A 20,550-nucleotide genomic window follows, 5' to 3' on the forward strand; every position below is an offset into this window, starting at 1 on the left:
CCCAGTTAGACTTAGCCACACGCTGGGTGATGTGCACCGCAAATAGCCGATCTACAAGCTCAGTCTGACGCGCTGTGAACTTGTAGATCGGCTGTTTTCGGGCGTTGGGAGGGAGGGAGAGAGAAATGCTGGCCAGAGTTGGTACATGGACACCACGACTATACTGCTGGGCACAGCTTGATGCCTCACGTCTCTGTGCAAACCATTCTCTACGCACAGCAGCCCTTAGCACTGTGTACTCAAGTACTCCTGAAACGTAAAGTTGACAAAAAGCCCCGGGAAGGGTGGGTAGCATGCGCTGTGAAGAAGACCCTGGCTTGTCTGTGTACCACCAGTGTGGAAAAACCACTGAAAACGTCAGTGGCAGGCTGCGCCTCGGCAGAATCTGACAAGTTCCCTCGTCAGTGGCAGGCAAAGAGTTAACTAATGTTCTGTCGACCGCGTTGGAGGGCTGTGGACAGTTCAGAAACCTGTCTAACGATAGGCTGTACTAGCGCTCCTGCTTTCGTGTATAGAGGGGCGGGTTTAAAATCAGCACGGAGAGAATGCGCCTGATCCCATTGGTTCACCGATCTGTCCGTCAGCCCCCGCCCCGTCAACACAACATTACGAGCAACGCCCACTGCACTCTGGTTGGTTGGGGAAATGAAACACTTCCTATACCGGGTACACCAACGCGCTGGTCTAGGCTTTTATTTTTTAGCAAAACTAAACAATAAAAGCCTGGAGATCGAGGCTAGTCTAACGATGACATAATTGATGCGGATTCCAAGCTGATAGAAACCACAGCCTTGTTCTCTTCCGGGAAACAATGTTCATTTTTCAGAAAAAAAAATTGGAATTAGGAGGTTTTGTTCATCATTGATAAGAACAGCTGAATGGACCTCCAAGCTCACAATGAGGTTGGTGGTCAAAAGGGGGTGGAGCCTGGAGTCAGCAAAACCAGCTAACTCCGGTGGACTTAGCTGGTTTAGCAGAACGTTTGAGGATCCAATGGAGTTAGCTGGTTTTGTCAGAAGCGCTTTTCAATGCTTTTCATTGGTTAAATATTTTTTTTTACCAACACACAGACATAAAGGGTGTTCAATGGCCCTGATTTATGGGAAAAAATTCAAAAGCGTCAAAATAGAGTTTCTGGTTTCTGCCGGACAGCAACGTATATTTAGTCATAGCTTTAGTCATCGTAGCATAGTTTTTATTTGTTTTTTTTTGCCAGTGAAAAAGGGTAGACAAACATTAACACTGCTTAGAATGCTCTTTTTCCCCCCAGCCATAACCAGTGAATGGTTTATTGACAGTCAGAGCCATGTCAAACACACGGCGCGTAGCTGCTTATAACCCAGTGCCCTATGGGAGGGGGTGTGGGGGTACTGTGCGTCTCGTCGGTGTGGGACTATTTATACAGACTCCATATTGTTTAGCATGTGCCAACGTACCGCAACCTGAACTCATAAAGCGCTCCTTGTAAAAAGTTGTAGTGTAAAATAAAGCCATGTCTCTGTGGTGTACTGTCACAGGAAAGAAGGAAAAAAAAGAAGGAAAAAAAAAACATTGGCTCATAAAAGCAACATGGGGAATTAACCTAAGCCATGCACTGTTAACTCCACACATGCACAGTAACAAAAAAATCCTTTGAAAGTTGAATTAATCCATTTAGACCGGGAACGCATCTGTGTCACTTAAGATTTCTTTGGCTGTTAAAAAAATTGCAGATCTACAAGCTCACAGTGGGGCACCGAGTGCCGCGCTGCGAGCTTGTAGGTCTGCTATTTTTGAAAAATCATGAAACTTTGTGCAAATGTTTCAATATATATATTTTAAAGCGATTTTTTTTACTCAAATCTTTGCTTCGGGGGGTCCCTGGAACTAAATATTTTGGGATGGGGGTCCGCGGCCAAATATATATAATTTCGGGGGACCTTCACATGAAAACGTTTGAGAACCCACTGATATTATAGCAACATAATTTAAGCAAAAATCTGTTAGGATTTAGATGGCATTTGTAGAATCGGCCAAATTGCTAAAATGTCATTTCCCCCCCCAAAAATATCAGATCTACAAGCTCATAGTGCGGCACTGGGTGCCGCACTATGAGCTTGTATGTCTGCTATTTTTGAATAGAGATTCTCTCCCGGTCTAATTGGATTAACATGCAGAGTTTAGTTTGGTATAGAGACACAGCACTGTCTCCTCTTTGTAGCCCGAAGGCACAGCAACCCCGAATGAATCCTGCACTGGGGAATGCTGGGTAATGTACCGTATTAACATCTCCCAAGTTCAGTGGTTCTCAAAGTAGGGGTCCAGGGACCCCCAGGGGTTCCCCAGCAAAATGTGTCACAATATTTGTAACCACTTTATCCATGCACATGTTGGCTATTTAAAAATAGCAGATACACAAGCTCACAGCGCATCACTTCGTGCCGCGCTGCAAGCTTGTATATCTGCTATTTTTGAAAAATATCGAAAAAAAATTCAAATGTGTGGAATTTTTTTAATTTCCAAACATATGAAAAAATATATACATATAATTTTTTACATATATCTTCTGTTCTGGCGGTCCCAGGCACAAAACATTTTCAGATGGTGGGTCCGTGACCAAATACACATGAACCACTGGCCTGAAGCGACTGTAATGAATCCTGCACTGGGGAATGATGGTTATACTGTACCGTATTAATATCTCCAAGTTAATGGATAGAATTGAAATGAAGTGCTTTTCCAAAATGATAACCATAATAAATATGGGCGGCAGTGGATCAGGTGGTGGTGGGGGGGGGGGGGGGGGGGGGTGTTTGCTGAACAGCTTAGCACCCAACTGAGACTGGAAGTTAGCTTGTAGCATCCGGACGCTGACAGTCAGGCTGGGGGGCGGGGGGGGGGGGGAGACGGAAGACAGGGACCCTCCGTGCGGGACTCCTGGTACAGACAGACAGACAGGCAGACTGACTGAGTGGCCAGGTCCTCCCAGGAATGTGACACTATCAGTAGGAATGTCATTTGACAGCCTCCTACACTCTCCCTCTCTGTCCCCTGTGTGTGTGTGTGTGTGTGTGTGTGTGTGTGTGTGTGTGTGTGTGTGTGTGTGTGTGTGTGTGTGTGTGTGTGTGTGTGTGTGTGTGTGTGTGTGTGTGTGTGTGTGTGTGTGTGTGTGTGTGTGTGTGTGTGTGTGTGTGTGTTGTGCGTTTGAGTTGTGCGTTTGATATCCTACCCCGAAGCATTCCAGTGCATGGGGATGGCACTTCAAGCCAACGTTGGTTGGGGAGAGAGAGAGAGAGACCTTCCATAAATATCTCCCCTCGTGATTTTTTCTGTGAGAGGCGACGGCGATGAGAGGCGAGGTCAGGGAGCGCCTTGTTCTCCCAGAAACACGAGCGAGAGAGAGGTGGAGAGTTTTATACATTTGCAACTCTGCAAGGGTACTGTTACTAATCATTTGTACCCCTCCTCTCAGAGTTAAATTCTAATATTATTATAGCAGTGTAATAACAGCAGTGGTGGAAAAAGTTCTCAAATGTTTTACTTAAGTAAAAGTATCAATACCGCAATGTAGAAGTACTCTTTTACAAGTAAAAGTCCCAAATTCAAAATTTACTTGAGTAAAAGTACAAAAGTGTTGGTATCAAAATGTACTTAAAGTACCAAATATAAAAGTACTAAAATGTTTGAAAATAGACGATCTACAAGCTCACAACGCGTCGCGGTGCGACGCGTTGTGAGCTTGTAGATCTGCTATTTTCAAATAGCCTATGTATAAAACAGGGCTAAAGTGGTTAATGCATGTTTTATAATGTAATCATTTATATATCTGTAAAGTAACTAGTAACTAAAGTTTCAATAATTGTAAATTGTAAAAGTACAATACATGCCTCCGATATGTAGTGGAGTAAAAGTAGACAATTGGAAATACTCCAGTAAAGTAAAATTACTTCAAAATTGTGCTGAAGTGCAGTACTTGAGTAAATGTAAAAGTGTAGTTACTTTACACCACTGAATAACAGTGTTATAACCGTGTTATTACGCTATCATAAGAGCAAGCGATACACGAGGGAGGGGGGGAGCTGGAGACCACAGAACACGGAGGTCTTTTTAGGGGGGGTTTTCTGCAGAGGAGTATACCGTCAGGTGCCACAGGAGCAGAACCAGGGGGGCCCAGGACCCCGGGATACAGAGGAGAGGGGATTGTCTACCTCCTCACCTCCCCTTCTCTCCTGAGGCTTTCTTTCACCGCCGCCAGCTCCCCCCCGTTGTTACGAGGTCAACCGGCGCGGACCGCCCGCCCCGCCCGCCCGCCGCACAGAGCCCTCCAGCACGCCGATTGTCGCCGACAGACACAGGAAGTGCTGTGTTCAGCTCTGTGTCGCGCACGGGGGGTTAATTGGTAACAGCTAGAAGTACCCAGCCGGACGGAGATATAACCCCCGATTTATCATTTGTTGCTCGCTGGTGTAGTGCCCCGAAATAGACGATCTTAAAAAGCTCACAATATGCAGTTGTGAGCATTGAGACGTTTAGACCCTGGTGTCAGGTAGTACGGCACATGGATTTAACCACTTAAAACCCAGTTGACTGGAGTCCCTCAGAGCTCTACACTAGTATCTTTTCAGTTTTCTGTTATTGTGGGGAAAGATTAGCTGAAAATAGCCGATCGATAAGCTCACAACGGGTCGCAGATATTAAAAGGTGTGAGAACCGTTGCCATAACGTACTGTAAGTGGTGTGCGATAATAATCAAAACCTACAAAGTAACTAGTAACTAAAGTTTTAAAATAATTGGAGTGGAGTAAAGTAAAAGTACAATATTTGCCTCTGAGATGTAGTGGAGTAGAAGTAAGAGTACTGAAAATTGGAAATACTCCAGTAAAATAAAAATACCCAAAAATTACTTAAGTACAGTACTTGAGTAAATGTACTTCACACCACTGGATAATTAGGATTAAAAAGGATTTTAAAAAAAAAGAACGTCTCCAATTGGTTGAATTTTGATTGGAGGATGGTGATAGCAGACTCACTGTAGGGCTACTGGGGGAGGGGAGGGGAGGGGGGGGTGTTCACCCGCGCAAAAGCAGGATGTGGGGAAGCGGACGAGACCAGACCGTGCAAGATGTCGGCGGTGAAAACTGATGGATGAGCTTTAACCTGGAGCCCACCTCCACCACCCAGCTGTGTGGGGAGGGGAGGGGGGCTCACAGGAAGGACAGCAGGCCGTCTTCCTGTTGGCTTTTCACACGTTTCGGCCCTCGCACGCATGCACACGCACACAAACATACACGAACATTTGTATTACCATGCTTCTGAGGAGGTCAAACTTTTAGGACGGTGATTTCATGAATTTCATTAATGCAATTTTTACAGGGATTTTTTGGGCCATAAAAAAAAACTATGCCCTACAGCCGAAAATAGCTGATGTACAAGCGCTGTGAGCTTGTAGATCGGCGATCTTTTGGGTGCGTGACACCAACACACACACCCAAGTATAACAAGTATAAAGCAGCCATAGCTGCACACAGGGAGACACAGGGAGGACCAGGAAAATGGTCTATTTCTCTAATTCTACTATACTTACGGGTCATTTATCTTGTAGTAATACAAGTACACACACACAATTGTGTCCCAAAATGTGTGTCCTATATGTCAGGACTCGTTGTATGATGTCACATGCTGAAAATAGCCGTTCCACAAGCTCACAACACGTCACGTTGGACAAGTGAAGGGTAACCTCTTGAACGGGGGTCCCCTAGGGGACTGTCCGTGCTTGGACAGCTCCATGTTTAGCTCGTAGATCGGCTATTTTCGGCGTAAGAGTGTAGATAGGGGGGGAAAAGGAGGGGGCCCAAGTATTTTCCTTGGTGGACCCCAGTGAAGAGGCGAGCCCTCAGTAGTTAATTTGTTTCCAACATGATGCGTTGTGAGCTTGTATTGTGAGCTTGTGAGCTTGTATTGTGAGCTTGTAGACTGGCTATTTGTTGTGCACGACAACTTAGTATGAATGAGGCTAGAGGGGTGTGTGACCATCTTCTCATCTCAAAACAAGCCTCCCTTTCATTCAGTCAGTTCTGTTTCTCTCTCCATCTGTTTAGTTGTCGTCATGTCTGGATGGTTGTTTCCACATGTTGCATATACTGTACCTCTTCCTCCTTTGCCTGGTGTGTGTGTGTTGTGGCTGGGGTGTTGTGGTTGCGGTGTCTGTGGTCTGTATTAAGGATTGGTTTGCTGTAGTAAACGTGTGTGTGTGTGTGTGTGTGTGTGTGTGTGTGTGTGTGTGTGTGTGTGTGTGTGTGTGTGTGTGTGTGTGTGTGTGTGTGTGTGTGTGTGTGTGTGTGTGTGTGTGTGTGTGTGTGTGTGTGTGTGTGTGTGTGTGTGTGTGCGCACGTGTACATTTGTATAGATAATATACGGTAGGTAATTTGTGAGAAACTAGCTACATTTTCCAAAATACATCTAAAATTTGTTTTAAAAACACATATTTCCAGTCTGTGTGGTCTGTGTGTTTCCAGAGCTAGTCTCACAGAACGGCAGGACTGAGAAGTGCAGAATGTGTTGTGCACACAGCGCCAGTAGGTCACAGAACTACCTCAAATAATGTTTTTTACAGTACAGTATAAAATGTATACTGTACTTTTGGAAATGTGTATCTTTTAATTTCTTGATGGAAGTCAAATATGGGGCTTTGATCGGGCTGAAACCGTGCCCACATTTGGAGTCATAAATATAGATATGTCTTAGACGAGTGGTTCTCAAAATTAAAATAATCATATTTGAACTGGGGACCCCCCGTCCTGGCAAGCATTGGAATTGTATTACGTGAGGCATTACATTTACGTTTGACCCTGTTCCACAGATAAATATTGTGAAAATAGCCGATCTACAAGCTCACAACTTTTAGCTTGTAGATCGGCTATTTTCACAATATTTGCCTCTTTTTTGTAATATTTAACAATTTGGCCAATGTTTGACAATTTGTTATAGAGTATAGATATAGTTGATTCTTTCTTTTTTTCTTCTTCATTTTAGAGGTATTAAAAAGGTCTTTAAATTGACACTTTATACTGTAAATGTGCAGATATACCCATACGCTACTACTGTTACTGTATGTTTGTTTGTCTACTGTTGAGTGAGAAAACAATGTTGCACATTAAGCTAATCATCTGGGGACCCCCTGCCCCCTACCCTGGGATCCACATGATTCTATTTGGTATGAATGCAGAATTGTAAATATGACGTGTTTATTATTTCCGCATGGGGAAAAGGGGTCGTAGTTACTTGGGTCCAGCAGCCATGAGCAAGAGAGCAACACACTGAACTCCACAACCTGCAACCTGTTGAGTCATGAGTTGTAATTCACCGTTAGACTGTCATACAAACACACACACACACACACACACACACACACACACACACACACACACACACACACACACACACACACACACACACAGTAGACGTGTGTGCATGTGTAGGCGGGAGGCGTGTGCCAACGTGAACCTGTGTGTCATGCAGCGAAAATGGGTGTGAGATTGTAGAACGGCTATTTTCGGCGTTTAGCCGTAGGTTTAAAAATGCATTTTTTTGTTGTTGTGAAAATGGCATTAGAGTGCACTACTACAGTGTGGTTGAAATATAGCAGCCACAGTCAATCTGCGTTCGCTTCCAGCGTTCGCGCGTCTTACTTGTACTAAAATATTCATATCCGCACAAGTATGTGTGTGTGTGCGTGTGCAATTGCGCATTTGTGTGTGTGTGTGAGTGTATGCGCGATTGCGCACTCGCGCGTGTGTGTGGGTGCGCGATTGAGCGCGCGTGTATGTGTGATTGCGCGTTTGTGTGTGTGTGCGCGTGTTTGTGTGTGTGTGTGTGAGAGTGTAAAGCAGTGATTTATATGTGAAGTGTCTGGGCTCGCCGCGCAGTGTATGAATCAGTGCTTTGGATCGGTGGGAGGGCATCGGTGTGCGTTGGCGTGCCCCGACACGCGGCACAGCGCTCACACACCGTAAAGAAAGGAGGGGAACTCATCCGTACCCATGTGTCTCCAACACACCATCCCCTGCCTTTCATGTGTTAACAGTACAGTGCCAGCCCCCCCCCCATCCTACTAGAGCAGTGGTTCTCAACCAGTGGTCCTTGAGGAGGTTTCAAGGTGGTCCCCAGCTAAATGATGCAGAGTTGGTAACCAACCATTTGGTTTCATTTGACGCTCTCAAGAGTTAGATTATTGTTAAACATCTGCATTACTTAATTTACAAGAAGTCTACACAATTAGAGAATGTAGAGGAATTGTTATTTTCGATCATCAGTTTAAGCAGTATAATATAAAAAAATAGATCATCTGTACATTGAAACTATACACACTATAAGATGCCAGGTCAACACGACATGAACCTGGCATCTGTCAAAATAATATCTAAATTACATGCTTTACCTTCGCATAAGACTGCATGATCGTCAAGGCTAGATCGTCAATTGGTTCCATTTGTATACACTCAGAGTTCTGGGGGTCCTTGAAAGTTATGAATTCCAGGGTAGACCATCGTCGGTCTTGACAATGGCCTTGTGACCGAAACGTTTGTCCTATCACTTTGAACTTGAGCACTTTTGGGTTGAGCAAGAAAAAAAAAGTTTTTCTGTACAGAGTCATCCTTAAATTCTGTGTGGTGTGCGAGTCCTTAAACTCTTTGGTCCTTGAAAGTGAAAACTTTTTTAATTTCAAGGACCCCTAAGTGTCCATATGTACACAGAGTTACAGACCCTTAAAGGGATATTTCACTTTCAAAAAAACTTTGGGTCATTTTATCGTCTACTCAGGCTTTTGTGAACCCCCCAGACCGTTTTTAAGTTGCTTGATTTAGTATTTAGATATTTGATAATCATGTTATCAGACACGCCCCTTCCTATACAAACCCATTATAACTTCAAACTCCATTTTTAACATGTTAGATTCATCAAAAACACCCGTCCTTGGTTCTGGTGACTCACCCTGCCCTCCTAATATGGAGGGGGCCGTGTTTTTTCGATTATTTTTTTCATTTATTTTATTATTTTTTTTTATTGTATTTAATTTTTTTCGTTTTCCCAAAAAAATATTAAAAATAAATGAAAAAAGTTATCGAAAAAACACGGCCCCCTCGCGTATTAGGAGGGCAGGGTGAGTCACCAGAACCAAGGACGGGTGTTTTTGATGAATCTAACATGTTAAAAATGTTTGAAGTTGTGTGCTCGTGCCCAGACCTAAGCCCCGCCCTCCCAGCCCCTAGCAAACAGCGCCTGCTTCTGCTTAGCTTGCGGCCCTCACTGACGTATTGAATCCTTTTTTATTTCAGCAAATTTACAGTGAAACCGTGGGGGGGTCTTAATTAAATGCAACCCACCCAGCAGGGAGGCAGATGGAATCTGTGGTGTTTTGAACCCAGTACTGAAGAAGGCTTGCTGATGGCTCAGACATCTTTAACTCTTTCAGTGCCACAATACGTCAAATACGTCATGAGGCCTGACGCCCCGTGTGCCACACTACGTCAAATACGTCATAAAAAAAATAAAAAATAAACTAAAAAATATTTTTTTTTTTTTTTTTTTTTTTTTTTTTTTGGAAAAACATGTTCAGAACCCAAGATATGATGATTTGAAGATTTGCTGCTCCATTCACTTCTTGTTTAACTTTTTACTGAAAAAGGCTGTATCTCGGCTCCTAAGCACTTTTTTTTTTACAATTAATTTTGGTTGTGGCACTAACCAAAATTCCATAAATAAGCATGGCATTGAAAGAGTTAAGGACGTAGTTTCCTCTGTAGCTGTCATCGTTCTGCCTGGGTCTGTTTGTTCGCTGTTATTGGGTCTCCATCGCATAAACATAATCGTTGCTGTCGTGCAGAAACCTCTTATCTCCATATTTTAACTTTTCGTGTTTTTTGTAAATTAACGCCCTACTTGATCACACTACAGCGTCACACAAAAGCATCAAAAGTAGCAGATCTACAAGCTCGTTTTGAGCTTGTAGATCTGCTACTTTTGCTCTATTTGGACATATGAGGTTTCCACCCGACAGAGACGATACGCACATATAAATGTATGTACTGTATGTGTATGAAATGAAAGTACGGTATGGTATTATACCGAAATCTTTCAACAGTATAGGCGAAACGGAGGTCATTGTTAGCGTATGCTAGCGCTGCTCGCTCTAATCTTACGTCTTACCTACATATTTATGCATTTATTTCATACATACATACATACAGGTTGATTCAAGTTCTGATATTTAAGTGAATCATACTCTGGTATTTCAAGATTGTGATGTTTTGAATCATTTTGTACATTTCTGAGGTTTTCATTTGCTGCTGTAAATGTGTGGGTCCTTGACATGAAAAAGTTTGAGAACCACACATCACCTCAAAGTGTGCTATGGCTGAAGCCTGAGTTAAACCTGGCCGCTCTCCAGCAACTGCTGATCTACAAGCTCACAACACTTCGTGCTGCTGTGGCGTGTAGTGAGCTTGTAGATCAGCTTAACTAAAGTATAAATCACGCTTAATTTTGCTATCTTTCTTACTATTGTTGCTAATCTTTATAATTTCTTTGTTGTTATTGTTATTGCTGCCAACAATGTTGAGGAACCAAAGCCAAATAATGTTTTCTTGTGTACTGGCAGCCTGGCATGGCCTACATACTGTATATACTGTACACTAAGTAAACATAACCTTTAGAGCACATTCCTCTGTTTTCCACACTATTGTGCAGTGGTTCTCAAACTTTTTGAAGTCAAGGACCCCCAAAATGTTTTGTGCCAGGGACCCCCCCCTGTATCTGTATCTGAATCTGTAATACTTTCAAGATAAATACAATTTGCAATACAAAATAGCAGATGTACACGCTCGCAGCGTGTCACTTCATGCCGCGCTGTGAGCTTGTAGACCTGCTATTTTTGAATAGCCAACGTTAGTGTACTTGTTTCTACGGTAAGATGTAACAGAACAAATGTTGAATGTAATGTCTAATGTCTCTTTCTGTGTGTGTGTCTCACCAGGTTCTCGGCCCTCCACCACGCGGCTCTCACAGGGACCACCGAACTGCTCAATGCCCTGCTGGAGGCACAGGCCACCGTGGATGTCAAGGACAGCAACGGTACACACACACAGTCACACACACACACACACACACACACACACACACACATAGCGAGGCCTAGTGGTCCGCCGTTTCTGCATGTCGAAATGTCCCTGAGTAAGTGCCCCCCCCACCCCCCCAGAGCGTTCATCATGACCATCTAAGAAGCCATCAGCTGGGTGAAGCTACAACGTCATTTCCCCCACGGGATCAATAACAGTCTATAACTTTACATGAACAGAGATTTAGCTCGAAGGCATTGCAACCAAATTCAATGTTTGCAAAATGCTGATAATAACCCTGTCTAATGCAGGTGTACTGTGTAGATACTGTACTGTACTGTACTGGTTCTCAAAGTGGGGTCCGGGGACCCCCAGGGGTCCTTGGGGGGTACCTCGGGGTGAAAATTTGGGCAAATTTTTGAATGTATATATTTTCAAAGCGAACATTTGTAACTCAAATCTTTGCTTCTGGGAATGAAAAGGTTTGAGAACCGCTGCTCTACAGCGTCTGACTGTACAGTTACAGTATGTTCCCATACAACTCAGCTGGCACAGTACATCACAACAGATTAACAAGCTGCATGCTAGTGGACTGTGTGGTTCACTGGGAAGATGCATATCTGTCTCATATCTGTCTCAGGCTGTCTGCACGTCTGCTCACGTCCAGATGGTATATATCGCTGCTGTCGTCGGGCGGAAAGCTTGTATCAACTTTTTATGATTAAAAAATTTCCATTAAATGAATGCCCTACCTCATCATGCAAGAGTGCCGCGCGGAAGTAGTGTGACAATGGCAGACCTACAAGCTCGAAACTTATGACGTTGTGTTGTGAGCTTATAGAATCGGCTACATTCACTGTTTTTATTTAAAATAATAATAAAAAAGGGACATACAGTCACATACAAGGTTTCCACCCGACAGCAAACCATATCTGACCCAGCCTGTGTGCATGTCTGCTCACATTCAGATGGTATATTGTCGCTGTCAGGACAGAAACCTCCTTTCTCCATATTGTATTGGAGATTCTAATTTTGTAAATTAATGCCCTTTACTTGATCACACTACAGCGTCACACAAACGCGCCGCATTTCGAGCTTGTAGATCTGCTACTTTTGATACTTGAATTTGAATCCTGAAAAGTAACAGTTTTGGACATATGAGCTTTTCACCCGACAGAGATGATATACTGTACAGTGTGTCTGCAGTCTTTCATACAGATGCACTGGAGGAGAAAGGCTCCAACAAACCCAGCTTTTACTGTTTACAATTGAAGCGTTTAGGAGATCAGACACCCTCATTCACAGTGATAGACCAGAGGAAACGCTTTGTGAACCCTAGTAAATACAGTGCAAAGAGAAACAATGCAGTGCTACAAAGTACCTAGGATCACAGGTAAACATCAAACCTAGCATCTGTCTAAACAACAAGCAAGTTCAGTTCAGTTCAACTTTGTTATGTGTAATATACTGTTCAATTAAATACTTATACAACCTGTATAGACCAATTATTTGTTTACCAACATTGAGACTGGACGCACAGGTGATTGTTTCATGCAATCAATTCCCAACATATTGTTTCGGGGTGCGCTGGTTTCAGTTCATTCAACCTCCTCTTGGTAGTGAGGTGCGCTCTAGCGAGACATTATGTACTTCATCGCGCAACGGTATTGCAGCTGACATACAAGCTCACAACCGCGTCACGGATGCGACCGTTGTGAGCTTGGAGGTCTGTTATTCTCGGCACGTTCTCTGCACGCGACACCTTCGCGGGACGGAGCATAAATATAGGCTTGACGGGCTGCAGCTGCGCGAGCAAGAGCAGGCTCTGGTGCCATGATCACAGAGCGCTCCCTCCGGTCTGATGACAGCCACTGGATGTGGGGTTTTGAGGACAAAATAAAGCGTCTCTTTCATTTTAGATTTCTTTGGCTATTCAGAAATAGCAGATATCCAAGCTTGTAGATCTGCTATTTTTGAAAAATCGTGACAATTTGTGCAAATCTTAGATTTTTAAAGCGAACATTTGTAACTCAAATCTTTGCTTCTGAGGGTCCCTGGAACAAAATATTTGACAAATGTTCGCTTTAAAAAATATATATGCAAAGATTTGCACACATTTTCATAATTTTTCAAAAGTAGCGGATCTACAAGCTCATAGCGCGGCACTCGGTGCCACACTTTGAGCTTGTAGATCTGCTATTTTTGAATAGCCAAAGAAATCTTAAAACGGATGTGTTCCCGGTCTTAACTCATTGAGTGCCTGAATTATTTCTGGCTATTTCTGGCCAGTACGATTTTGATTTAAAGTAAAAATTTGAAGTAAAAAAAAGTGCTTAGGAAGCGAGATACAGCTTTTTTCAGTTATAAGTTAAACAAGGAGTGGATGGAGCTGCAAATCTTCAGATAATGATATCTTGGGTTCTAAAAAAATATATATATATTTTTTTATATTTTTTATATTTTTTTCAAAAACACGTGAAACACGTTAATGGCACCGTTGCACCATAGCGGTAAAACACGTGAAACACGTTAATGGCACTCTATGAGTTAATGAGTCAACATTTAACCACAGTCCTTCTGTCCCTCTGCTCTCTACCGCCCCCTTGCAGGCATGCGTCCGCTGCACTACGCGGCGTGGCAGGGCAAGGCGGACTCGGTGCTGACACTGCTGCGCTCGGGGGCCTCGGTCAACGGGGTGTCCCAGGACGGACACATCCCCCTGCACCTGGCCGCGCAGTACGGACACTATGAGGTGGTGAGTACTGCACTTCACAACCACGGTTTCCAAAACACTGGGTCGGGATGCATGTTTGGGTCGCGGACCAACTTTTATGGGTCGTGAGTAAATATCCCTGTTTTTTGTTTTGTTTTCCTACATTAAAAAAAATACGATTATTTCAACAGATTTTAAAAAAGTGAAACATTTTTTAAAGAGGCAACTTTTCATCAATTAAAAACAATTCCAACATTTTTCAAAAGTACAAAACATACATTAACCACTTCAGCCCTAATATACATTTGAAAATAGCAGATACAAGCTCACAATGCGTCACATCGCGGTGCATTGTGAGCTTGTAGATCTGCTATTTTCAAAAGATTTTTTTTTAAAGTTGTGAAATGGGACATTCTGCACAATGAGTACTTTCTACTTTTGGTACTTTAAGTACATTTTGATACCAATACTTTTGTACTTTTACTCAAGTACATTTTGAATTCCGGACTTTTACTTGTAATGGAGTATATATGTTTGCATATATGCATATTGCATCTCTGGGCTGATGCTCGTCGAGTTAGAAAAATCTTGCAACTGCTGAAAAGAACTTCGGCAATTAGCACTGCGTCTGTTCTCTTTGCCCCTCAACGACCTTAGTCTGTTCTCATTCACCTCGCCAAAGCTGGAAAAAAGTTTGACTTTGTTGTTTTCGGGTACGCTGCAGGCTTAAGGCCCACTCCCTTCCCTTCTGATCCTGGTGCAATCCTATCACTGTATTATACAAGCTTCTCTTTCTTTCTAACACTGTACACCCCCACCCACCACCCCCTGGCCCAATCCATCCAATCATAGAGAACCACACATGGCGGCGCTTCCTTCCACCCCCTCAGGGTCTCTTAGGCACCTAGGGGTGTGTGTGTGTGTGTGTGTGGGGGTGTGTGTGTGTGTGTGTGTGTGTGTGTGTGCACGCGCGCACGTGAGAGACAACGGGGCTATGCATGAATGAAGGAGAGCCGTGTGTTAACCTGTCTAGTGTCTGCCACCGATGGGAACATGTTGAAATCATAGCCACTCATTCTAATCTACAGCACAAGTCCAAACACCTGGATGCTTTTACTAAACCCTATGCAATGGATTAACCTCTTTAAGCCACTGTTGACATTCTGTTGACATTTTTGAATACATTTTGTAGATTTTTGTAGGCTACGTGAACCAGGGTTCACGTAGCCTTGTTCCCAGCCTTTACTCATAGGCTACGTGAACCAGGGTTCGACCAATCACAAAACTTGTTTCATTGACGGAGAACGTAAGCTGATTTGTATAAAGCCTCAGGGTCATTTCCTTGGGCGGTACTTCGGCAAATTCCGGTACTTCCGGCAAATTCCGGTACTTCCGTTTAGACACTCAACAGGCTATAGGTCTTGCCCTGCGTGGGGATTCATGTGGGTAAAGCAGTCTGTGTCAGAGAAAGGGTGAATACAGCAAAAATGCATGACAGCAAAAATATAATCGTCTCTGTCGGTGGGAAACCTCATATGTCCAAAATGTGTTACTTTTCAGGATTCAAATTCCAAAAAATAGCAAAAGTAGCAGATCTACGAGCTCGAAACGTGTCGTGTTTTCAACGCGTTTAAAAAAAAAACGTTTTGTTTTCACTGAGAAGCTACTGTATGCAGGTCTTTTGTTCCAGCAGTGGTCAGAATTGTAAAGAACACTTGTATAGTAGGGGAATCCGTTAGCTACATGATGGACTTGTTTTGAGCTATAGGTATAGATGCTTTTCTACCTATCTATGGAGTTGTAGGAATGTTGACAAGGACTGACACATGATTCCCCTCTGACAACGGCTCTCAAATGAACGCATGACGCATACTGTTTATTTTTTAACCATTATTTTATACTTTGAGCTATTCAAAAATAAACAGATCTACAAGCTCATAGCACGGCACCGAGTGCCACGCTACAAGCTTGTAGATCTGCTGTTTTTTGAAAAATCCTGAAAATGTCTGCAAATCTTAGAATATATACATTTTTTTAAAGCGCACATTTTGATCTCACATCTTTGCTTCTGAGGATTCTTCTGAGGAACAGTTTTTTGTTTTTTAAAACTTATGTTGCTATTTATCAGTGGTTCTCAAACTTTTTTCATGTCAAGGACCACCCATAATGATACGTATTTGTCCGCGGACCCCATCTCAAAATATGTTGTTCCGGGAACCCCCAGAAGCAAAGATCTGAGTTACTCAGTGCTCGGTGCCACGCTATGAGCTTGTATATCTGCTGTTTTTGAATAGCCAAAGAAATCTTGAAATGACACAGATGTGTTCCCGGTCTTAATGGATTAACAGAGTGGTAATAAGAGACCGAGAGAGAACATTTTTAAAATAAAAGTAAAAACTATTTTGTATTTGTAGGGTTTGAGATCCATGTCAATGCAGGGGCTCTGAACTCTGGGCGGAAACCACGTGGAACTTTACCAATGCAAAGGTTTTAGGATGGTCATTGGTATTGGGATGGTGTCAGGATTAGATTTCATAGGAGTAGGCATTGGGTTTGTTAGTAGCCGCTCTTCTAGCTACTCCGTTGAATTTACACCAATGTATCGGTAAGCGGAGAATATCCGACTGTCTGGCTAAGCCAGCGTTTGGATGGTGATAATGAAGAGTACAGGTTTTCAGTTCAGGGGGTCAGGGACCCCCTGTAGTACTATAGGGGTAACTTCCAAGTCTTTGTGTGATGGGTACTTTGCATTTTTTATTTTGTTTACATTAACCACTTGAACCCTAGTATCTCTATTGCCGGGGGAGACATTATCTGATCACAGACGAATTATGTAATAATAGTGACAGGCCTCTCTCGACCCTGCATCTCCCAGCAGGACAGCGGTGGGAAGTGAAGGGAGAGGGTGTTTTGTTAGTCCGGTGACATTAACAATGATATGCGTTCATAACCACATACTGTATCAGTCTTTCAAGCAAAGGTTCTTTACAGCCTTTGGCGTCTTGTGTTGCTGGTACAGAATGTTGTTTAAGGACAGGATTGAATAAGAATTCAAAAAGACATCATCATCGTCCATAGTGTCCATAAACCATTGCTATGATCATGTAGGGCTCTGCAACTATCCATTCATTTTGATTCTTTTGATTACTTTTTAGATTCATGAAATAATCTTGAAGCACTTTTTCAAATATTTGGTATTATTTTGCATACACTTATCTATATTCTGATACTAAGCATTGCTATAGAGTGTTTGTTCAGTAACAGGAGTCTCCATGTCTCTCCAGCTCTTTATTAAATAGAAAATACATTGTCACGTAGGACATTTCATTTTTTTTTATAGTGCTCCAGTTCCAATTTTGTCACATTTTGACACATTTCTTTGTGTCATCACTTCCAATTTCACTTGAATTAATCTGAGACTGAGTTCTCTAACCTGATTGGATAGAATTGGTAACCCGACCTGAAAATGCATTTTCTGTTAAAAAAAGAGTTAAAATGGAGATAAGAGTTTTCTGCCCGACAGCAATGATATTCCAGTGCATGTGTATTTCCCATGTGAATGTATCACGACGTGTGTGTGTGTGTGTGTGTGTGTGTGTGTGTGTGTGTGTGTGTGTGTGTGTGTGTGTGTGTGTGTGTGTGTGTGCGTGCGCGTGCGCGTGCGTGCATTTTTCCCACAGTCGGAGATGCTGCTGCAGCACCAGTCGAACCCGTGCCTGGTGAACAAAGTCAAGAAGACACCGCTGGACCTGGCCTGTGAATTTGGCCGGGTGAAGGTGAGCTTTGTCCTTCCGTAAACGGCAGCCGTGTGGAGGTGTGTGTGCGCCACCACGCCTGTGTCCTTCCCTGTGTGTGTGTACACGAGTGGTCCCTCCCCCACTGGTGATGATGAGCAGAATCAGGGGCCCACATAGAGGGCCAGAGTGTTACTGAGGACAGCACAGCTGGACTAACACACACACACACACACACACACACACACACACACACACACACACACACACACACACACACACACACACACACACACACACACAGTCTTTCCGTGTCTCTACATTGTTCTGTTTGTCTTTTAACTGTCTTCAATTTGTTCCAACAATAACTATGAAAAAGACCCCCCTGTCTCTCTCTCTTTCTCTCTCTCTCTCACTCACTCACTCACACACACACACACACACACACACACACACACACACACACACACACACACACACACACACACACACACGCACACGCATTAACTGTGTGAACACGGACACCTACCCATGAAGCATTCCTAATTCTGAGGTAGCCTTTTGGTGCTGGATGGAGTTTCATAAAACACATGAATCTGGGCCAAACATGTCTTCTAACAATCTTGTAGGTGGGGGGTCCCTGGCACAAAATATTTTCAGAAGGAGGTCTGTGGCCAAAATACATATTAATTTGGGGGTCCTTTTCTTGAGAAGCACAGACGTGGGTCATCGCCACAGCTGGCTGGTAGACATCTGTGTTGTGGCTGGTGTGAGTTTGTTAAATGAGACGTGAAAGAGAAGCCTGTGAGTTCTGCTCCCCGGAGGGTTGAGTTCAGTTTCACTGGGAGGGCTTTAGAATGTCTGCATGTGCTCCCCCGCAATGACCTCTGGTGTGTGTGCGTGTGTGTGTACTTGTGAGGGCCAAATGTCCCCACAGGTACAGTGTGACAAATGCACATTATATTTATTATAATTATCTGCTTGATCTATGGGTGTTAATTTATACGTGTGATATGTAACATGTTGGACACTGTGAAATATATGAACATTTCCTATTCATGTGAGGGGTAATGGGTCTGATCACTGGGGATGATTGAGTGATTGATGCCACACTCTACTTGACAAATAGAGGGTGTGGTGCGCGCGGAGGACAGATCATACAAACCTGTGTAGCAGAGGCGACAGGAGAGGAAAAGCGGAGATCTCCGAGGCGCCAGTATTACTGAGTATTAAGACAAAGTTTAAACGTACTAGTAAGCTGCAGCCAACAAACAAGGAACATTCAAACCCAGCGGTCTCGCGGAGGAAGGAGCCTACCGTTGTTGCCGTGGGGGACGAGCGCAGCGGTGTTTGTGAACGTGCCGCCGGTCGGTGTTGGAGTCGGGAGGAGCCGAGGCCAGCGGTGAGGCACAACCAAGCGTCCATTTTCTTTGTGGATTACAAATTAGGGGTACCCCGCCCGAACTTTAGCTATTATTTGGACGCCAGTGCGGAAGACGTTTACCTTTTCGTTTGGATATAAGGACACACTAGACATTCCCGAGAACACGGTTACACAAGAGGCCGTTCGGACGTTAAAGAGGAATTGTTTATTATTGTTTGTCAAGCGAGTAGGCGACTGTCCGTGCGGTGCTCTGAATAAGTGACTGTTGTTGTAACTTTGTATATTGTTCACGGGTGAATCTGTGATGTGAGGGGTTCGTGAGAGGAACATTTGGGTTGTTGATTTGTGTGTTTGTTTGTTTATTAGGGAAAGAGATAGGGACAGAAGTGATTTAAAGCCCTGAGTGTATGATTTGTTTGGCCATTTTGTCATGGTAGTTATTATTTTGTGGCTTAAATAAATTCACTTAAATTAATTCCTGCCGATCCTGTTGATTTTCCTTTTAGTTAATAATTTTCCCTTAAAGGTTCTATGACATTCATTTTCACTTTTTGAATTTTTTATGTTTTTTGGGGGGTTTTATGACCTCAATTACGCCCAAAAAAATCGGAACTTTGAACATTCAGTGGATTTTCTGTGGTCTGGGGTTTTCTGAATAATTAGGCTGAAATGTAATCTGAGTTTGGCCCTTCGGCAGTGAGGTCACAGCCGATTAATCCCGCCCACTCTCCTCCTCGCCCCTCCCCTCCCCTATCCTTTCCTTTGGGGGGGGCGGAGCAGAGGCGATGATTGACAGGCAAAATCCCTCACCAGCGACACCCGCAGGCAAATAATTATTTTTTCATTGCAGTTGAAAAGGCTTTAGAAATGTGAGCGAAAAGCACCTGCCATGGATCAATGGAGTGGAATTTTTTGTTAAAACTTTCTATACACGTTTGAAGGACCACGACAAAGACTTTTAATGTGTGGTAAAACTGAACGTCACGAAACCTTTAAGAGTAAAAGGGCGATTGTTACAACAGTATAGTAGCATTTAAGAATTAGACATTGTGAGAACAATATTCCTGGTCCTTTTTATGGTAAAAACAATATTTGTATGCTTACAATTAGTCAAATATTCAGGTTAGGGTTATAATAAGGCATTTAGAGGTTAGGTTAGTGTTAGATGTGTTTATGTCTGATTTATAGTTAGTTGTGTGCCGCTTAAGCGCTGTGAGCTTGTAGATAAAAGATTGATGCCCTCACAAGTAACACAAACATGCGTGTGTGTGTGTATAGTGCGTTTGGTGCATGTGTGTACATTGTGAGCACGTGTGAGGGTGTCAGGGGGATGTGTTCAGACATCAGCTGCTGTGTGGTGCTGTCAGGGCGTGGCCAATGGCAGCTGCTCTCCTCAGCTCCCCATGTTCATCTCTCTCTCTCTTTCTCCTCATCTCCTTGTCTTGACAACGAGTCATGTTAACCACCAGCTAATGCTAACACTTACTAGTGCTAGTGGTGAAACCGTATGTAGCGGCAGGTACCTATGGCTTCACTAGTACGGCGTCATCCCAAAGCCTTATGTCACTTGTGCAAGGACGGGCTGTACTTGGCCAGTAGCCACTTTGAGTGGCCGTTGGGGCAAAC

At 43.4% G+C, this 20,550-nt stretch overlaps 1 protein-coding gene across 3 annotated transcripts in view; it reads left to right on the plus strand.

Moving 5' to 3' along the window:
* caskin2 (CASK interacting protein 2) overlaps positions 1–20,550 on the plus strand; it is a 134,150-nt gene that overhangs the window by 65,497 nt on the left and 48,103 nt on the right. For all 3 annotated transcript variants that reach the window (XM_080446445.1, XM_080446446.1, XM_080446447.1), the window contains exons 4-6: positions 11,012–11,109; positions 13,703–13,848; positions 17,487–17,582. In XM_080446445.1, coding sequence (XP_080302571.1) covers positions 11,012–11,109; positions 13,703–13,848; positions 17,487–17,582 — 340 coding nt within the window. The remainder of the gene's footprint in view (positions 1–11,011; positions 11,110–13,702; positions 13,849–17,486; positions 17,583–20,550) is intronic.

Source organism: Gymnoscopelus braueri, assembly GCF_963280865.1.
Source record: "Gymnoscopelus braueri genome assembly, chromosome: 13".
NCBI lineage: Eukaryota > Metazoa > Chordata > Actinopteri > Myctophiformes > Myctophidae > Gymnoscopelus > Gymnoscopelus braueri.